The sequence below is a fragment of the Sander lucioperca genome, chromosome 9 (assembly GCF_008315115.2).
Source record: "Sander lucioperca isolate FBNREF2018 chromosome 9, SLUC_FBN_1.2, whole genome shotgun sequence".
NCBI lineage: Eukaryota > Metazoa > Chordata > Actinopteri > Perciformes > Percidae > Sander > Sander lucioperca.
The window spans coordinates 37198493-37220128 of record NC_050181.1 but is presented as its reverse complement, the minus strand read 5'-3'; the positions used below and the strand labels follow the sequence as shown (position 1 = coordinate 37220128).

The following is a 21636-nucleotide window of genomic DNA, read 5'->3' as shown; positions in this document are numbered from 1 at the left end:
ATATTGAAGAAGCTGCAACCAGAACATGGTTAGACTTTTTGATTGATTACTTTAATGATTAATTGTTTATCAGAATTGTTGCTGATAATTTTCTTTGTCATTTGATAGACTTCTAGTTGCACTTGTTGACATGGAAGAAATACAGTATGCACACAACACAAATGCTAGTCTGTGATTCAAAACTTGAAATTCAGTCGTTGTAGCCATTTACATTTGCAGAAGCAGGGTTATAATATCAGATCAGTGATTTTAGATACTGATTAGACGTCTGACCAGTCAACAATATGCAAAGACCCATCATACATGCATGTCAACATGAAAGCCAAATTCATGTTCAAATAAGACTCAATCAAACATTTCAAAAGAAAAAGAAACCATTTATTACATTCTTAAAACCACATATAATGTATCCCATTGGACAACAATATATATCGAGCTGTGTAACTCAGTTACTTTTGGACTATTAATATACCTCTTGTACATTTTGTCAAACAGGGAAAGAGAAGGGAGACAAACTATTCTTTTTTGTTTGTACCTAATCTTTTTTCAATTACAAAAAATAGATCACTGACTTTTCAAGACAAAAGTGGAGACACATAAAGAAAAAGGTGGATAAAAGACAAATGAAAATCACAGCAAAAAGAAACATTAAACCCTTATAATGAATTCATATTTAACTCTAGCTGATTTATTTGTTGTTGTTTTTTTAATTTTTATTCCTATGTTTTGTAAATTTGATGTCACGATATTAGGACAAATGGGAAGGGCTTTGACACTTTGTGAGTAACATTCACAAAAATAGAACTTACGTCCACAGTGATTATGGTTAAGGGTCTCATATTAGGTGCAAAGGTGTGAGGAGCACGGGGCTAAAAGATTACACTGGTAATAAAAGGGACAAGAGACCACAGCTAGCTCCCTGAGAGGCAGGTACTCAGACTCTGCTCAAGAACTTCACAGCACCCCGAGTAAGACATTATCATCATCATCTCAATGTGATAACAACCTTCAGAGAGCGTGTGATTTACGTACATGAAAAATGTAAACAGTTATGGGTGACCTTGTGTGACAGATATTGAATAAAAAAACTAAAATAATAAAGCAGATTGACTGAAAAGTCTTACTGGCATTGAGGCCCAACTCAGGGGGGCAGCTGGTAGCTCTGTCTGGCCTTAGACTAGTGTCCAGTGAGGAAGAGGAAAGTACAAGTGCTTAGTGTTTGGACAAGTGTTGGGTTCGGGACTAAAGGAGATAGGAACAGCAAATGTACAAAATAATACAGTTGTTCCAACCAGCATGGAGGGTTTATGATACATGTTATGGATCATCATCGTTCCGGCCTGTAACCAAGTGAAATGTTATAAGTGAAAGACAATTATACTACACATACTGTACTGGCTGCTGGTTAGAAACAGGTAGGGAAACCCTGTGTATTTTATTATACCGTTCATGAAGTCATCTTTTGCCTTGCTTTTGTCTTTTTCTTAGTGTCCTTGTTTGTCCTCTTGTCTTTTTTAGCCGAGGGTGGCAGCAGCAACAGCGCAGACGGAAATCTCTCAGTTTAAATGCAAGACCAAGGCAATGTTTTTTTCATCTTTGTTTATGGGACACTGCCCCACCTGCTACACCAACAAGTGTCCACCCCCGTCGTTTGCATCATGACCGCGCCTAACCCAGCTGGATTTGCCATCAGGGCAAGAGGGGGTCGTTGCCATGGAAACCTGAGAGTACTGTCAAAAGAGAGGAAGTAGTCCAGAAAACGATTTGAGTCCAAATATTAGTTTTCCTGAAGTATCCATCTTTTCTCTATCTCTTACGATGCACTTTTCTCTCCCTTTCTCTCTTAACTGAACTCACACATTCTAACTCTCTCCATATACTCATATAGTCATCTATTTACATTTTTATTTAAAATATTTGTTTATAAATGTGTATATAAATTAAAGATAATTTCATCTTGTCCTGTCTCTAAGTGGCATTTACAAGGAAAGGGGTGCGTGGGACTGAGGTTTCTCATTGCATTACAAGAGTTTACAAAAAGGCAGCACCGAACACCGTTTAAATGTGTGGGAAGCTGGTTCTCAGCTGATTAAAGAGGTCAGGCTAAGCTATGAGTCATTTCATATCTGTGTGTTTCTTTTTATATCAGAGAAAATGACTCTTGGTCCCTAATTGATGGTCAGTACAAGGATATTGTCTGTATGAATACGCATGTGTACCAAACTGAGATGTATCAGCCTAATATAGAAAGAAATATTGACTGAGAGCTGTATTAATAGCGAGACCTGCGGATCAACACAACTTCATTCTAATACTTTATGTAAAACTCTGTCTCAGAGTGGCAGGGTTGTACATTCACTGTTGTTGAGTTCTGGCTTGTGCACTGGTGCTTATTGGTGAGGTACATTCATAACTGGTTGGGTAATCCTCAGTGGATCTGATGTTAAACAAGTGTTAAAGCTTGGAGCTGTCTCATGGCTAGTGGACTGTTATTATTAGGATGCCCATCCGCTTGTTGTTAATGCTACAATATGCAGAGGACCATGAGCATGTGTGGTCTGTAGTGTAAGGTGCTTTGCCTGCTGGGAAAGTGGAGGACTACTTTAGGATCATTGGAGATGGAGTATTTAAAGTTCTAGATTGTCTCATAACTGCTGGTTGTTGAGCTTCAACATCTCTATCCTTCTCTGTCTCTCCTTTTTTGCTTCCCTACTTCTTAATATACTCTCTCCATCTCTCTTGTTTGTCTATCGGTCTGTCTGTCTGTCTGTCTGTCTGTCTGTCTGTCTGTCTGTCTGTCTAGCGGTTGGTGGAGTCCGGCAGAGACATCTCGCTGCCAAACACTTCCCGGTACAGTGGTGGGAAACTGTAGGCGGTATCTGGGTGGACCAAACGGAAAAACTCGAGTTTATCAACGTGGAGGTTACAGATAGACTTCATTGTGGGCAGCTTGGACACCATCTGTGGGGACAGAAGATACATAAAGGTTAATTCATGAATGTGTGTCTTTTTGTGTGTACATCTGTATGCGTTTAGGAAGAGCTGCGACTGCTTTACCTTGTCCAGTTTCTCGTCTGAAGCACCACTCTTGTGTAGACTGTGCTGCAGAGCCAGGTAGACTTTCTCCTGGAGTTTCTGAACCTTCTGGCCTTCTGTTAGCCAGGGTCGATCTACAGGAAAGAAAATACAAACACATTAACTTACAGTTTTGCTTCTCCTTAAGTAGCTTTAATCCACATTGTCCGACAGTATATATTCCATGTCAGCTCCTGATTGACGAGTATGACGTGTACACTGAGTGAACTATTCAAATCCAAGACTTTCTTTAATGGCTGCACCATTCAATCAAATGGAAATATATCAGAAGTCTTGCACATCGTTTTAACACATTTCCCAAAATTCAGCCTAACATATTTGATATGTTTAGAAACTTTAGGATTCCCACTATAATGTACAATCAAAGGCCCTGAATACCCACACAGGTGTTTATAGTTAATGTGGCTGATTGGATCTGTTCCAGGACTGTGTGGGTGTGGTTAGACTGAGAGATTGACATCTTCCTGAGTCCACTTTTAGGGCCCTATTAATAACAATCTAAGCGCATGGCGCAGGTGCGTTTAGGGCGTGTCCAAATCCACTTTTGCTAGTGTGACGGCGGAAAAAAGGGTCCGTGCGCCGGGCGCATGGTTCAAAAGGGTTGTACTTAGTGTCTTCATTAATTCATAGGTGTGTTTTGGGCGTAACCTGCAATAAACCAATCAGAGTCATCTCCCATTCCCTTTAAAAGCCAGGCGCGTTTGTACCTTGGTGCATTGCTATTATGATGGCGGATTTGCACCGTAATATTTTTATTTGTAATCTTTTGCATGTTTGTGTGCTGCTGCGCTTCCCTGTGTGTGTAACAAGCATAGTATGCGCGCTGTGCATAAGCCTAGGCGCATTTTACTAATTTGTTGTTAAAATAACAATGAAATGCTATTGACTTTAGACCAGGTTTTTGTTGGTCAATGGCATGATCACTTCCCGCTGCCTCAAGATAGCAATATGCCAAAAATTCACCTGAACACACCTCCCTGTAAGACCAGCATGCCCATGACTGAAAACACCTGTGTGGGTGTTCAGAGGCTTTAAGTTCAGTGAGTTAAAACAATGTTTGGCTTCACAGGATGAAAGGATCGGCTTTTAAAGATGTCCAGCATTATATAAGAGATGACGTCATATACTAAGTCCTTTCTTTGCTTTCTAAAGTCAGAAGTTAGACACATGGGGAATAATGACCAGTTATAATGAAAACCCTTCACAAATTAGTGAAATAATCCGCAATAACAAATTGAAAATCTACACGTGTGACACGTACAAAATATGTTGTGTGGCTTTGAATACCAGTGTGGTCTTCTTAACCAAGGACAGAACAGCATTGCATAGACTACTACGATATTGCAGTATAATGTGCACTTCTTCACGAACATGTTTGTGTGAGCATGAAAGAGATAAAGGAAAAAAATAATCACCAGGAGAAAGCAGAACGGCAGCGCTAAACAGAGCCATCTCTTCGTCAGACAGCTGTAGACGGCAGAATCCTTTTCCCAGATCAAACACTGCACTGACCAGGTCATCACAACCTGCATAAACACAGGAAATCAATACATTAATTGACAACAATAATAGCTTGAAGAATGTATAAGTGCTGCCGAATTGAATTAACAGACCAAGGAGATACCTGGGACAATGAGGAATACTTTTCTTTTTCTCACAGAGAAACTGCTGTATAGACTGACATAATATATCTTTTTAAAATGGTAATTTTCCCTTTTTCCCCTTAAAATGAGTTTCTGACACTGTTTACTGGTGTGTTTAATGGTGTTTGTTTTTTCCCATTAGGCTGCATTGGTAATAAAACAGTTCTGGTGGTACTAAAGAGGCAAGACAGTGCTTCAGAAATTCAAAACCAACATCCAGCTGGACGCTTTCAATTATGTCGCCATAAAGACCTCATATTATGCTCATTTTCAGGTTCATAATTGTATTTAGAGATTGTACCAGAATAGGTTTACGTGGTTTAATTTTCAAAAAACACAATTTTTTTGTTGTACTGCACATTGCTGCAGCTCCTCTTTTCACCCTGTGTGTTGAGCTCTCTGTTTTAGCTACAGAGTGAGGCATCGCACTTCTGTTCCATCTTTGTTGGGAGTTGCACATGCGCAGTACCTAGGTAAGGACTACTAGCCAGTCAGAAGCAGAGTATGAGGGTGTGCCATGCTAGCAGCTAGGTGAGCATTATAACGTGTTACAAAGTGACGCACGTTTGTCTCTGAAGTAAAGGCTGGACTACAATAGAGCTGTTTGGAGCAGTTTGTGAACAGTGTTTTCTGTTGGAGATGGTAAGTCCCTTTGGGGTGGACTTTGGGCTTTTTCACTTTGTAAACCTATAATGTGCGCATAAATATATATAACACAATAAAGGAAAGGGAAAAAGCCAAAAAGCATAATATGAGCACTTTAAGGGACTGCTATTGACAAGATTGAAGCTGACATTACTGTCTTATAGAGTCATTTTATCAACAAATTACCAGTCAGGTCATTTAAAAAAAAAGAATTACTTCTATCAGTCAATGCAGATGTATCTCTTTAGGAGCAGAGGCATTTTCCTAGGCATTCATGGTGATTACAGCACAGTGCGTGTTAAAAAGACTTTCTAACTTAGATAAAGAGTGAGAAACGTAAGAGGCTTTCATATGTCACCCTGTCAAATATCTGAATGCTTTAGAGCTTACACAACTACATCTGATACTCACCAAGTGCTTTGAAGAACTGAGCCGGGGCAAACTTCCCATTAAAGAAAATAGTGCTGTTGTTGACGTTGAAAGCTCGGCACATACGTATCAGCAGGACCTCCAGACAGCCTGGAAGGGTAGCCACAGATAGAGGCAAGGACACAGAAAGATGGAGAAAGAAGAGGAAGGGGAAAGGAAGGGACAGAGAGGGCCAAAGATGCTCCAACATGCACAAAACAACACAACAAAATGTAAATAAAATTGACCCAGATTGGTGCACAGCATATATAATGATATTTTTGAGCCGTTTAAAAATCAACAGGATAACATGGAAGTTTTTTTTTTTTAAAGTTCAAAAGATTTACATAGAGTAAATGCATTGTCAGATGAGTAAGATATACAGTAAGTCATTTGTTTTTTACCCCAGTGTTTGAACCACATATGTTTAATTTATTACAACAAATAAATGAATGGCAAAAAAGGCAAAGGTAGAAGGTTGGAGACAAAAAAAACAGGAAGGAACCAAAGTTAGCAAGTTTCAGACTTTATTTACCTTGCAATAATGAACTCTGTCAATTAAGTATTTGAGATGTGAGCATTTTTAGACACTGACCGGCTTTCAGCAATATAATCTGATCATTCTGGCACAGGTCCATGAAGCCAGCAATGCGTTTGGCAAACTCCACCACACATTGGATGGCATTAGTGATGTGGTGTGCACACTGCTGCCACATCCACTCAGCTGACTGGAAAAAAGTGACACAAATAAAGAGTGTTACAAGTCAATTGACATCCCTTCAGCATAGTAGTTTTTCATCATCATATTCAGTACTTGTGCAAGCTAGTTTGATTTTTGTGTGCAAATTACAGTTACGATTTGCGTACACAATGTAAGCCAATTAAGTTAGTTTTCTTTTTATTGATATTGTATTTAAAGCTATAGTAGTGTGTAGTTTCTGTCGTCCCCATGAGGACTTCTAAGTAATGACAACAACACTGTCGGTCCATCGACATGACGCAAGCCTTCGGTGATCACGCACACCACCCCCACTCCCCCGCCCCCACGCAGTTGCTAGTAGGGTGGTGATGGCACAGTGGATATGACACATGCCTTTGGTGTAGGAGATCTGGGTTCGATTCCCACTGCGATACATCAACCAATGTGTCCCTGAGCAAGACGCTTAACCCCTAGTTCCTCCAGAGGCATGCAACCTCTGACATACATAGCAATTGTAAATCGCTTTGGATAAAAGCGTCAGCTAAAATGACATGTAATGTAATGTAATAGTGTTTAACCCATCCTATCAAGGAGGTCACAGAGGATTAAAAAAACATTGACTCTTCAGAAGAGGAAAATATCTTGTAATTTTGAAGTCCTCTTCGTCTCCAAAGCTGAACGCTGCTGTTGTCCTTTCTCAGCGGTGACGAAAAACGCATCACTCAAGCTGTTGCGCGCGAATGTCGCCGGACTACACCGTTTTGTAAACATAGCCATACTGAGAAATACAGAGAGAGTTTTGTGGAGCTGATAAGCTTAATAAGCTTTGTATCAACTCATTTGGCAACGGCTTGGATGTAATGGTCGGACATTCAAGTCAAGTCAAGTTTATTTCATCCATAAAAATGGAAATTACAGTGCTCATACCCGCCTTAATGGCCATAAAAAGATAGAGCATAAATACAATACAATAAATACAAATACAATACAATACATAAATACAGTACAGAAATTATAAAAATGTACATTTAAAGTGCTTCATTAATATAAAATATTCGCACACTATAGCTGATAAACAGCGAATGACACTGAGCTGTTATTCTGATTTAGTATTGATACATTGCTATAAATACATTTGACGGCAGCAGACACACACACACACACACACACACACACACACACACACACACACACACACACACACACACACACACACACACACACACACACACACACACAGGGGGGTTTAAAGTGTGCATCATGTACCTTGCTTTGGTAAGCACGCATTTCTTCAGGTGCGTATTGTACCCAGGTGAATCTCTTCATGTCTTCACTGCTGTACTGACACGTCTCTAAGTGAGATTTAACAATACCCTGAGTGATGCGCTCTGTGAAAGACAGAAAAAACATACATAAATAAGCATCAGTGTTGTTTGTAGTGGCAGCAGGTTTGAGTGTAAGTGGTATTATTTACATATCCACAGATCATGGCAGTGTGACCCTGAATAACTAGATGCTTTGCAGCACTCTGCCGGTAAAGTTTGCCACTGATGCCACCGACAAGATTAAGTGCTAACGGCTCATCTACTTATTTTATTTATTTCTGTTTGGATCTTTTCCACCTCCTGCACTTATAATACCCACCAGTCACAATGTTTACTCACTGCTTCCTTTAAAAGTCTCCGGAGCCCTATTCAAAGCCTGCTTGCAGTTTGTTGTTGCCAGCAACCATAATGATGTCAAATGAAATACACATGTATTCTTCTTCAAGGCCTCTAGAGACACCTCTTTAAAAAATGCCTTTGCTTCCTTACCTCTATAAATACCCCTACACCACCATCTCTTTCTGTCCCTGTGTTTGAGCTTATACTGCTGTATGTCTCATGCCTGTTTCATGTTGCGTGTTTCCTGCTTGTTTTGCCCATTCAATCTTGTCCTTGTCCTGTTTTGCTGTTCCATCTGCCATGTATCATTCTGTTTTTTTGCATAACATATTTATGAGATATGTCCTTGTGCTTCATCTTTGTTTGTTTTCATTGAATCCATCTTTTTTTTTTTTTTTTTACAAATTAGATTTGCCTTTATTAGTGCTGTCAAACGATTAAAATATTTAATCTGTTCTAAATGTCCCTAGATTTCTTTTTGTCCAATTATTTTTTCAAATTTTAATGCTCTTATCAACATGGAAAAGTGGATCGGCTTGCTTTGTGCAAATGTGTTTCTGTCTGAAGTCATCCATTGTCGCCTGGCTTTGATGAGGGGGCGGAGAATTTGCATCAGCTGTGTGCTTGGCCATCAAGTGGTATTTCGGGCTGAACGTGCTGCGATGATAGCTCAGTTCGCAACGACAAAACACACAGATCACGTTGGTCTTGTCAATGGAACCATTTGGCAACTTTTTAAAAGTAAACTTTCCATTCAGAATCTTATTGGCATCCATTTCGGCATCTCGCGCTCGCCATCCACTCAAAACGTAACGTTAGCCTACTACTCTTTAGCCGGCTCGCAAGCCCAAACAAGTGTGTGCGGCGTGCCTGTTGTTTTGTTTCCGGTCTAGCTAGATCCGGTGTGGTGTTGTAGTTTTTCCAACGTTACTAGTTGTTGCAACAGCATGTGAAAAAAACTACAAAGTTTGCTAGGCCAAAAAGAACGTTAATCTCACGATAAAAAAATTGAAGCCGTTAAAATGGGTTTGCGTTAACGCCGTTAATAACGCGTTTAACTGACAGCACTAGCCTTTATTGCATTGAGTTTAATTTCCTTCATAATTTACTGTATATTCTACGATAAAAGCAGACGATGGCCAGGGTTAAAAACAACAACAGTTACTGTATTCATTTCTTAAAGCTTCATATCCAATAGTACATGCTCATGTCATACTCTATTGTACCAGGAATACCGTTATTACTCATTGATATATAAACTATAATAGATTCTGCTTTGCCTTGCCATCTTACTGTAAATTGCTGTTATTGAAAGTCAACACTTATGGCAAATGTTTCACAAGGAAAGGAATAATGCTGCCTGAACTGCTGCTCAGTGAGTGATTTCATGTCAAACAGTTGGAAGAAGTGTTGAGTTTGCATTAGGAGCATGCAGCGGGAAATGACATGAAAAAGCAATTGGACCAAAAATATTTCATTCAATAAAAGCCCCAATCAACATTTGAGGTTTTAAGGTATTCTTGTACACCCTGTGTTTCTGTAGGTAATGAGTGAACAAAAGAAGAAAGCATGTGTTATTTATCATGATCAGTACTCACCAAGGTCTGTTATTGAGCAGTCATCAGGCAGATGGTCCAGCAGTGCACGTGTGTGTCCCAGCAGCGGGTGCGTGTGAGAGTGTGTATGCAGGAGCTGGATCCCGTTGCTGTCTACCCCATCCAGCATAGTCTGCCGCGGGGAATTCTGATTGGACAGGGATGAGGGAGAGGAAGACGAGGACGATGAGTTGGAGGTGTTCCCAGTGCTGGCTCCGCCGCCGACCACTTCCAGGCTGCAGTACTTGCTGGCCTCCTCGGGAGTCAGCGGCAGGTCAAACAGGTCAGGCAGCGCTGCGATGTCATCCAGGTCGCTCAGGGTGGAGCCCCCGCTGCTGTAGGACCGGCTCAGAGCCTCTTCGCCATCCTCCACGCCACAGACACCGTCCTTCTTGGGTAAAGACAGAGCAGTGGGGCCCCCGCCTGCAGAACTCACACACTCCTGGGACTTCTGGTGTTTTTGCACTTCAGCGTAGAGGCTGTCACGCTGCTTCTTGGACATACGACCAAACTTAACCGCTGCAGAGAGAAAATACATTAAAGTAGACAAACAGACAAACAAAAACAATTCATACACCTTACACTGTAAATACTTAGTGTAGGGCTAACATTAATGTATATACTGTATATATATATACTGTATATTTAAATAATATATATATAACATATTTTATTCATATTTTTTACTTTAGTGCAGAGATTTTGCAAGTTTGGTGTGGCCAAACCCAATGAATTTCTTCTTTTTTTTTTAAAGATTATTTTTTGGGCTTTTCCACCTTTAATTTTGACAGGACAGCTAGGTGAGAAAGAGGAGAGAGAGGGGGAAGACATGCAGGAAATCGTCACAGGTCGGATTCGAACCCTTGACCTCTGCATCGACGCATAAACCTCTCAGTATATGTGTGCCTGCTAATGAATTTCACATCTGGTTTCTACATGTCACCTCAATCAAATTGCTAAATTATCTTCTTTGTGTGCCACGCCACCTTATCTATAAGTACTGTATCTTCCAGTCCTTATATACAGTTTTCAATGACCATAGCCTCTTCAGTCTGTATACTGTTTTTGTTTTCTCCCGACAACCTAAAGAACAGGGCAACAAGTGGCGAGCCCTCCTGCGACGGCTAATGTGAAACGTTAGCGCTAAGGGCTTCAACTGCTCCTGGTGTCAGCTTTAAATTAAAAAGGAACACACATATTGGGATTCGCTGGAGACACACATGTATTAAATGTCCCATGTGTAAGAGAAAGGTGAACTAAACTCAGCTGCGGTAAAGGTTTACTGCTGAATGTCATGGTTAAAGGAAGTGTGTAAAGAGGATACAGTGCGTTCTTTGTGTGTGTTTACCATCTCTGCTCATGCCCAAAGCCAGACACTTTTGTAGGCGGCAGTGCTGGCAGCGGTTGCGGTTAGTTCGGTCGATCAGGCAGTTCCTCTGGCGGGAACAAGAGTACATGGCATTGTTCTGCTGGCTGCGACGGAAGAAACCCTAAACACACACACGTACATACACTGTAAATGACATGCACATTTGAGATAAAACTGTTTGGTTGAAGTAAAGTTTGGTAACCTGGTTTACTCCCTGTGTTTCCTCCTCACCTTGCAGCCTTCGCAGGTGATGACTCCATAGTGGATTCCTGAGGACTTGTCCCCGCAGATCTTACAGGGGATGACCTCGATCTGAGCTGCAGGAGCAAAAACAACATTGTCGAGAGGTCAGATTTACATACAAAGTGGACTAAAGTTTAGACCATCATTCAGCATCTGCTTAGTGAAGTACAGCGGTTACATCTTCTGCTTGTTTGACACTGTTGAGTCATACTGTGGACCGTTGCCAAAAACAGGTAATATCTAAACACTGACATAATACCTGACTGATACACTCACTCAGACATAACACACACTTTCAGAGAAGCCCATATTTGACATATGAGTGCCAGACTTTATCCAAGATTTTGTCAATGATTTTCTTTATGAGTAATATTTATCTTAAACTCCAGTCATACGTCTGTGTTCTGTGCGGCCCTACAACTGTTTTTATCAAAACTAATAATGAACTGAATAAACTAATAGTAATGTTTGCTGCTAATCCTCCTTGGTTTGAGCTCAGGTGTTACCTGGTCTAGCTCCTACCACACTTTTTAATATTTTTTATATTTTTTTGTGTTGTATTTGAAAGGGCCTCTTCCTGTTTGGCCTCTATCTCTTCTGGTGTTACCATAGACTGTAAAAAAAGATAAAGATTCATATTAACAGTCTATGGGTGTTACCCAGTAGTCACTTATGCGTCTCTTAATACTCTCCATTTATTTGTAGCCCTTTGGGCATATTGTTAGCCTGGGTAAACCCTGACGAACTTCTGGCAAATTTGAGATTTGCTCTGCAAGTCAGTCTGGCGAAGAGCCCATTCAAACCCATTTCCAATATCCCAAAATCGAGGCACCAATCACAACCGCTGAGGCGGGCTTTACACCAATCACAACCGCTGAGGCGGGCTTTACACCAATCACAACAGTTGAGGCAGGCTTTACGCAACGACGATAGCGCAGCGACGGCGAGCGGCTTTTTGTTTACATTCAACATGACGGCTACCGAAGCGCAGCGTCACCCGGATCATTGGTCTGATTGGTTGGATTATCCAATGCGCCCAGAGGCATTTGAGCGGCGTCCGTTGGTGACGCCCCTTTGGAAATGAACTGTCAATGAACCTTCCCCAGACCCACTCTCAGTTACAACTGAGAAGGGTCTGGTGTCAACCAGGCTAGCATATTGTCACAAAACATATCAATTTCCAATGGTATGCTAATGATACAGCTGTACAGTTAGTCTCTCTTAAATCTGACAAGATGGCGGAAACATGATCACAACAATGATCCTGTGTTTAATCCTCTTTTGAAGTGCTAATTGTAACAGAACTTCTTCCTGCTTAATGCTTTTATTAAAATAGTAGATCCTTTAACTCTTGGCAGTTTCTCCATCACTATAAAACAAACCAGCTATATTTAAGACACAGTTTTTGACTCTCTTTTCCTGGTCATTAATGTTGTGCTATCATGTTTTCCTTTGTATCTTCTGTAGACCTTTACAAAAGTCGCCCATGCTATCTTGTCACAGTTAACTGCTGTCACTCTATGTACTCTGAGATATATTAGAAGGCCATCTATCTGCCTCCAGTTGATACAAATGCATCTGCAAGGCTTTTTTAAAAACAATTTCTATTTCATTTGGTTTTTATGTTACATCTATCTTTGCCTCCCTTCGCTGGGAGCCCTTGAGTTTCTAATTTTGTTTTATAAGATTTTACAGACAATGTTAGAAGGTTTAGACACATAGACACATTTCATGTCCCCTTTGAGTTCGAGTACAGTCTGTAGTTAGCCTGGGAAAACCCTGACGAACTTCCGGCAAATTTGAGATTTGGCCAAGAGCCCATTCAAGCCCATTTCCAATTTTTACAAACCGAGTCACCAATCATAACCGCTGAGGCGGGCTTTACACGATGACAATAGCGCAACGAATGCAAGCAGCTTTTTGTTTACATTCAACATGACGCCCACCGCTTCGGCAGCAACCCGTTGATGCCGCTGTAGCTACTACGTCACCCGGATCGTTGGTCTGATTGGTTGAAGGACTATCCAAATGCGCCCAGAGGCATTTGAGCGGCGTCCGTTGGTGACGCCCCTTTGGAAATGCGCTGCGAATGAAGCTTGCCCAGACTAGTCTGTAGTCCTTCTGGTTAAAACATGCGTCATTAGCAGGGGGGACCGTGACTTTAAAACTGACTATCTAGAAATCCTATGTGAGCAAAAATCATGTGTGGATGCCTATATCATAACCTATTTTTTTCTTCTGAACTTTGCTGTATTTCACATTGTTTTGTAAAACACTTTATTAATGATTTTTCATCATTATTATTAGGAATTTATTAACACATTTTAGAAACTGGAACAGAGACAAATCCTGTACTTTGCACCAGAGTGTAGTAATCAAAGACAAATAACAAAAACATCTTGTAATGGGTCCAGTCAGTGAGAGAGCGACAATGTAGCATCACTGAAGTCGCATATATTTGAATTCCTTTGTCTATTGATGGCAACAGCCCTGCAGACAAACTGTCCCTTGAAAAGCACACGCAGTACAAGAGAAGATCACTTGGCATGAACTGTGTTTGTCTGCACCCTTCATGTGGCCCCCATGAGGGAACAGAGCACACAAACAGATAGGGAGTCACATGACACTTGCACACATGACATACACACAGACTCCTTCTTTCTTAACCGAGAAAGAAAACAACAGCAGCTACAAAGATAGCTGTTGCTCAGCTCTGCTGTGTACAATGTCAGACTGATTTACAAAATTTCATTTGTACAACTTGAGGATGTATGGAAAACCACTTTTGTTTATGTGATTGAGGCAGAATTGTTGCACTCTTAGGTACTGGAAAACACAACCTATATCATACCCTCAGTATATTCCCCTTTACTGTAATAACACAGTCGGCTGTCTCTTCTCTAAAACTGTTGACTAAAATACTCAAACTGATCTGGGCAGCTGCAGGCATGCAATGGAAAAATATCTCCCTCCCTCCTTTCCTCTCAGGTTCCTTCCACCCCACCCTCATCTCATGATTATATAACTGGTCTGTGAGCATTCCTCACAACACTCATTCAGTAGGCTCAGTCTAGCAACACTGCTCAGACTCTCTCTTTCCTGCTGGCTGAGCGGCATTCGCAGCCTCCTTGGTATTGGCTGAGTGTTCCGTCACTCAGGCGCTGTAGCCTGTCAGCCCATGTGCACATTCTGTCCTACTGACACACTTTCCCACTGCAGGGGGAGAAGGAGAGGGAGGAGGAACCCATGCATAATCCTGACTTTTCCGCAAACCAGTTTTAAGGTGGAGCTGAACATTGCTCAGATTTCCCACTTCAACAATTTCCCTGAAGACTCCTTGATTAAATCACACAACTGGCCATATTACATAACAACACAATTCACCAAGCAAGGCAATGGTAATAAGCCAAGACAAACTGAACCAAACCAGTTTCGTTAACACCCAACACAAATATTCACTGATTTAACATAAGACTATTTCCGTATGGACTGATTTCTATGCAAAAATCAAACACTCCACTGTTCTGTTAATGATAAACCACGTTTGATTTTACCGTAATAGCCTATACCATACCTTGCAACAGTCCACTCAGGGCAGACAAACTCTGAACTTGAATTTCAGCTATTCACCCCACTCCCCGTCTTTGAAATTGAGCCTCTGCTTCAACCCGATCTATTCTTGTCCTGTGCTGAGAGCCAGAGTTATACAGATGCCCAGCCGCCCACCACTATTGCTACAACCACACATCCATGCTGTCTCACTCCTCTTCTCTGACACTCTGCAGATATCCAGGGACAACCCAGGTAAATGAAAGATTACTATCCAGTTAAACCAATTACCTACATACAAAGAATAAGTACAGGAAATTAACAGGGACGTCTTGAAGACCTGTAGCGCTGAACCAATAGAGAAAAAAATAAATAGGGCTGCAGTTCACAATTATTTTATTATTGTGAAGTACGGCTGCAGGATATTAGGAAAATATCTAATTGCGATTATTTTGACTGATATTGCGATTGCGATATGATTCACGATATTGGAGGGAATGATCATTTTTGTATCATTCTCATTTTCATTGAAAAATATATTTTAAAAAAATGATTGAAGTGTGATTTTTTGCGAGGATCTGTACCAAACAAAAACAATTTTTTAGTCTGTAGGATACGATTTGTAGGCCGGGATGTCTCTGCATCACCACAATACCTTATTTTAGAATGGTTGGACACATATTTTGCCTTTAACAAATATTGCGCCCCCCCCCCCTGCGATTTGGATATTGCACTAGTTTATATTGCGATTTCGATAAAATTGCGATTCATTGTGCAGCTCTATTGTGAAGACAATGGGTCTTTGTAGTGATCACATACAGGTGCTCTTTGGATACTTCAGGTGTACTGGGCTTATTCCATCTTGTGAATGGCTCATAGCATGGGTAGAATCTGCTTTCAAATGCAAGACTCCTTCCAAAACAATCCAAGGCACACTGTAGGGTTTGTGACAAAATGAAAATGCCTATATTTTCCATGGCAATATGTATTTAAAATAACCAACGCATTGCGACCGAAATAAGTCTTCTTCAGGGCCAGTGTCAGCAGTAGCTTGCACAACTATATTGTGTTACACTAATCAGTGGAGTGGGAGTGTGTTTCTTTCTCATTTATATTTTATGAATGGATTACTTGTTTCCATTATTGTCTTGATTTATCCTCCTGTAAAAGAAAACCTCACAAAATAGTGAAAAATGCCCTAAACGTTGTACCAAATGTCATATTCTGTTTACTGTCAAATAAGACAAAGAAAACCACCAGATATACACATTTGAGAAGCTGGAATAACAGCATTGTTGCTTCAAAAGCGACTCATTTTCTGTCTATCCACTGATCAAATAATACAATCGTTTCAGCTCTACAGAAAATGCTGCTGTTATGAGATAGATAGAGTTTAATTATATATATATTTTTTTTATCTGCGGGAAATTCTGCGTCCGCAGATTCCGCTTGGCCCTGATAGTGAGCTTACTTTACAGATATGAAAGATTCAACTGTCTAACAATGCTGATGGAGACACAACAGCAGCAGTGGCCACACTAAGGTTAAAGCTACATTCACCTTTAACCCTGAATGTAATTGCTGACCTGCACTAAAATAACAGTCGTTTAGGCATCTGACCTTTAGCTCTCTAGAGAGAGTCTGCATTCCGAGAAGGTCAATACCAATCCTGCTTTTTGCTACATGATGACTAAAAGCTGCATGCAGCGCTTTACATTTCTTACCCAACTAACACATGAACTAAGTCACAAAATGCTAGCGTAATATCCGATAAATGATAAGTCACGCAAATGGCAAACAAAGAACGGTGTTTGAGCAGTAGGACAGCTACTTTGTGAGTTACACCCAAATGTGTAATCGTGTTATCTCTACAAAAGGCTAATTCAGTGGGGCTGGATGGGGTAGAGAGAGGCAGAGACAAATCACAGACGTTTTGCTTCCAACTCTTCACTTCTTGGTATCTAATGTGAAACAAACAGCCAATAATGCTCCAGCAGGAGGTGTGTCCATATAGCTCAGAGGGAGAAAAAAAAATGAATTTTGACCCTCCACATGTTCACCATCACCTATCACACACACACCTCACTTCTCTGACTGTTTATAATCGTGTAACCTGTTTTAATGCAAGTACAGGCTGTTTGCTTATTACACAAGTCACAATAACCTGCAGTCTAACGCTATATGCCCTTGGGTAGTCTATATCCACGACGTTCCACTTCCGGAATTGCTTTCGTTCTGCCGGAAATACCGCCGGATGTCACACTTTTCGGATGTCCGTTTTCGGATGTCCGTTACCTTCTACGTTCTTTGTGTTGTAATTTTAAACTCCGGTCGATCGATGAGGACTATGGTTAACTGCTCCTCAGATCTCTGCAGGGTAAATCCAGACAGCTAGCTAGACTATCTGTCCAATCTGAGTTTTCTGTTGCACGACTAAAACAACTTTTGAACGTACACATGTTCCACCAAAACAAATGCCTTCCCGAGACTATTTTGCAGCGGCACTGCGGCTCCGCTTGGCGCTTAGCTCTGCCCAGGACGATTGTGATTGGTTTAAAGAAATGCCATTAAGCCAGAGCACGTTTTACTCCCATCCCGGATTGCTGTGTGGACTAGCCAGACCTACCTCTGCAGTGCTGTGGAGGAAGGTCTGGCATGCAAGACTAGCCCTTGGGCATCAGATTAACGCAAGTTATCATGGGAGCTGTTGTTCTTTTCATTTTTTTCATGACATCGGCAGAAGAATGACTGACAGCATAAGAAGACTCACTCAATAGGAGGTGAGGGGCCTTGTGCTCGAGCTCTATAATATACACATTAGCAATGCTGAAGCACTTGTTGCACCATGCCTCACAGCTCAGAGCTGTATAGCAACAATCCACTGTGGTTGCCCTTTATCTTTTGAAATCATGTTAGAGTACGGCAGTGTTTTCTAGATGACTCTATTTCAGTAACACGAGGTGTTTGCAAAGTCTCAAGGCATGCAGAGATGGACCGGAGGAGAGCAGATATATTCTCAGATGAAAACATAACAACCTCACAACCTCTGCTTGAATCTATGATCTGTCTTACTGATTACACTTGACACTTTGTAGCACACAGGCCTATTCTCTAACATGCAGCTCTCACAAAATATTTGGATTTTACTCTCTAATAATCAGAATCAGAATACTTTATTGATCCCCTCTGGGAAATTGTTTAGTTGCAGTTGCTCACAGCCAGATTCAAGATAAAATAAGAGTAAGAAGACAGCAAGTCAATAAGTGTATAAAGTAACATAGCTACAGTAAGAAATTAAAACGTTAGGTAGAAGTAAAGTGAGATTTTGTTAAAAAGTAAGATTGGATTAAAAAGATTATGTTGCTAAAACAATGGATTGTACAAATGCTATTGTAGTGCAGTGTGAACATAAATAAAGCAGTGTCAACATAAATACAGTACGAACATAAATGAAGTACTTCTTGTACTACTTGAAAATAAAACTGTTGAGTCTTCACTCACATACTTAAAATGCATATATACAATCTGGCTGTCTGGCTGCTAGTGCATTCAAATCAAGGGGCTCTATTTTAAAAGATGCAAATACCAGTGGAGGCCAAGCTGAGGCCCACAGAGGGGGATTACAACAGAGCTAAGAATGCCATAGGCCTCTTCTACCCGGCGTGTGTCTTGTGATTTTTCACTATGTCTTCATGTAATAAATATGAATACATTCTGCAGAAGTGCACTGTGCTATTCAGTACAGTGAACCGCAAGAAGTGTCAGAGGTGCAGACATCACAACAGGTCTCTGTCAGCATACCAAAGCTGTTGGAGTGACTCAACAATTTGGACTAATTGTGATTGCAAATGTGTGTATGCATGTTCAAACTGGGATAAAATCGCTGACGTGCTTTTCCAGTGAGGAAACGACGGTGCAGTGAGCTATGAGGCCAATGGTTTGTTTACATTTGGATATCCTGCCAGAAATGGAACCTCCCTCCACCAGAGGCCCCCTCTGCTTCTTCCCTCCTCCCCCCCGCCCCAAAAAAAATCCATCTCTTTCCTCCCCTGCAAAAAAAAAGCAGATAATCTCCTGTCCTGCACAACAGAAGGTTGTAAGGTGAGATAAGCTTGTTACACAAGCTCACAGCCAAACATTGAGTAAACATTAAGACAAGGATGATTTAAAATATGATCTGTACTGTGTTTGTTTGCAACTAAAAACTGCTGCATGAAGATTTTTGTGATATGTGCACAGGAAGAAATGTCTTTCCGGTAGTTCACCTATGTGCTGCTGTTTTATTAATATTAATATTATTATTCATTGTTTTATAAGTATAGGGCTATTTCAATTAACGAATATTTGGATGTTACAGATATAAAAAAAAAACAAAAAACAAAAATCAGATGGCTGTATCAACCTTCCTTGTTATTAACAATGATCCGCTCCCCTCTGCCCCAAGTTCAAGCTCAGCCTGTGTCATGGAACGACACATTGAAGGCCGACTGTCAGTGCACGCCTGTACACACTGTATAATGTTGGGTGACATAACTAGGTCAGTGGAACAGCAAGATCCCTCTGCCCCTGTGCACTCACACAGTCGGCCATGCTGGCACAGCCATCACATCACAACATCACACTACTTACATCAACACTACTCACAATTACCTTGTCAAGTCAATGCTGTAAAGGAAAGATTTGCAAGCACTTTCAGAAATGTTTTATTTTAAAATATATACAGTATCATATATATATATATATATATATATATATACAATATCACAAAATGAAATGGCTGTATACCAATACATGCCAGAAATTAGCCTTATTCTTTAAAGCGAAGGTGTGCAGTGTTCACTTTTTTTTTTTAATTAGTTTTCATTACCTGATCAGAAACCGGATAAGGTCGAGTAACATCATGATTACATAATTGCAGTTTTGGTTTAAAAAAACAACCTCCTCTCATGCCCCTCCCTTTTTTATTGCATAACTCTAACATGGATCCCCTGGCAAAATTTACAAAAGGACTCCCCCAGGTAATATATATGAATCATATTTCTTTAAAAACAGACACATCTGGCGCTGCAATGAATTATAAAGCAAAATTACGCATGTGTGCAATTGAAATGATTTTACCATAAAGAGATTATTAAAAAAAAAGAAAAAACAGAATTGATCTGGTTAAGTAAATTCTCATGATTTAAGAATATTCCTCCAGCTGTTTATCATTGCATGTTGAACTTAAGTGTGGAGCATGCAGCCTCGGGCTCTGTGCTGTGCAGCTATAATCCAGTCATGAGGAATTAATGCGCACTGGGACCAAGTCCCCGTGCGCACACATGTGCCGTACAAGCCCGTACAAACGCACACTGTGATCTTCACCAAGTTCAATTTAACATGCACAGATTTATTGCGAAATAAAACCAACGTACCTCTCATTGTGATGTTGTCTTTTCTCTTGGCTGGACGGTAAAAACACTCGGCTACATGTGGTTAATGTAGGTGACAGAATAGAGGAGAATAAACCGCTGGGGCCAGAGTGAACTTGCTCTGTAAATATTAACTTCGTCCCGGCTGCAGACAGCTCGCGTAAAGCACGGCTATAAAAAAAAAAAAAGAACTACCCAAAACTCCTCTCCTCTATCGCTCGGTCAAGTCCGAGCGAAATGAAAGGGTGAAGAAAGTCGCTTTGAATCGCATCGTCACAGCCTCGGCGCACTGGCGAATAGATTTGGCTCAACTTTTTTTGACAGACTAGTCCAACGGTGGACGACCGGTGATCGGACCCCCCCTTTGCGCTCTGCCTGCCTTCCTCTCAGTCTACCCTGCTAACCTACTTTCTCCAAGCGTGGACTCTCCCATGATCTCACTGCCGACAGCTCCTCTCGCGGCTCTCGCGGGAGCGCGCAGTGAGGAGCGAGTTTAAGGTGGCTGGCCAAATGATTGACGTGCAGTGAGAAATAAAGATGATCACTTTCCAGCAAATAATAGGATGGCAATTAGACCCACAAGTAGTTCTGCTTTAAAACTTGATAAAACTTTTGTCCAGGGACAGCAGATGGAAAATAGCCTCCTGGCTAATTCTGACACATGTTACATTGTATATTGTATTATTAGTGTGCATTGTCCCTGCTAAATAAACGTGAAATAAATAAAAGAGACGTTGATGTGTGCTGTTTCCCTCACTTTCCTGACTTCATGAAGGCTAATTTACACCAGTCACTGTAACAGTGTAGAATGCTGCCTATAAATAATTGAGATCTAATTAGTAGGTGTTGCTTAAGTTGAAAAAACAACCAGGAAGAAGCTATCAAGCTACAAAAACCAGCTCTCTGTTTACAAGAGAGCTGGTTTTTGTAGCCTTAGACAATAGGTAACTATTGTTTCTTTAAGTGTTTGACTGTTTGTCAGACAAATGTGTATTTTGAATGGTTTGCCTTGGGCTTATGATTAGCATTTTTTCAATATTTTCTGACATGTTGTGTAGACCAAACAATTAATCAAAATAAGAAAAATAATACTAATAATTGTCACCCCAACACTCTAATGGGAGCGGTCACTATTTCTCCAAAGACTGTGTTTCCTAACTGCACAATGCCACTCAGTTGAGACTGTATATTTAACCGCCACCTTTAATAGTTATAATATTTATGAAAAACACTCTTTTCCCAAAGAAACAAGAATATAGACAAATTAATTTAAATTAGATGGCTATATATATATATATATATATATATATATA

At 40.6% G+C, this 21636-nt stretch overlaps 1 protein-coding gene across 4 annotated transcripts; it reads right to left on the bottom strand.

The window, feature by feature from the left end:
- Positions 1 to 356: 356 nt before the first annotated feature.
- Positions 357 to 20783, bottom strand: LOC116037297 (nuclear receptor ROR-beta-like). 4 transcript variants are annotated; one of them, XM_036005104.1, is made up of 11 exons: positions 20327 to 20783; positions 11352 to 11437; positions 11100 to 11241; positions 9755 to 10270; positions 7759 to 7880; positions 6388 to 6520; positions 5796 to 5903; positions 4512 to 4622; positions 3058 to 3170; positions 2775 to 2961; positions 357 to 2744 (listed from the first exon to the last, which is right to left on the bottom strand). In XM_036005104.1, the coding sequence occupies exons 1-10, from the start codon at positions 20331 to 20333 to the stop codon at positions 2800 to 2802; spliced, it is 1500 nt and encodes a 499-aa protein (XP_035860997.1). In that variant the 5' UTR covers positions 20334 to 20783; the 3' UTR covers positions 357 to 2744; positions 2775 to 2799. The 4 variants fall into 4 exon arrangements, with proteins under 4 accessions (XP_035860997.1, XP_031137002.1, XP_035860998.1 ...); XM_031281142.2 differs by having other exon boundaries at positions 357 to 2747; positions 2778 to 2961; XM_036005105.1 differs by having other exon boundaries at positions 357 to 2769; positions 2802 to 2961.
- Positions 20784 to 21636: the final 853 nt, after the last annotated feature.

Excerpts from the sequence above, each read along its gene's own strand:
- LOC116037297 (XM_031281140.2), bottom strand. Across the intron at positions 11,242-11,351 it reads TCACCTGCGAAGGCTGCAAG|GGTTTCTTCCGTCGCAGCCA; the intron begins GTGAGGAGGAAA and ends GTGTGTGTTTAG. Across the intron at positions 2,962-3,057 it reads CAGACGAGAAACTGGACAAG|ATGGTGTCCAAGCTGCCCAC; the intron begins GTAAAGCAGTCG and ends CTGTCCCCACAG.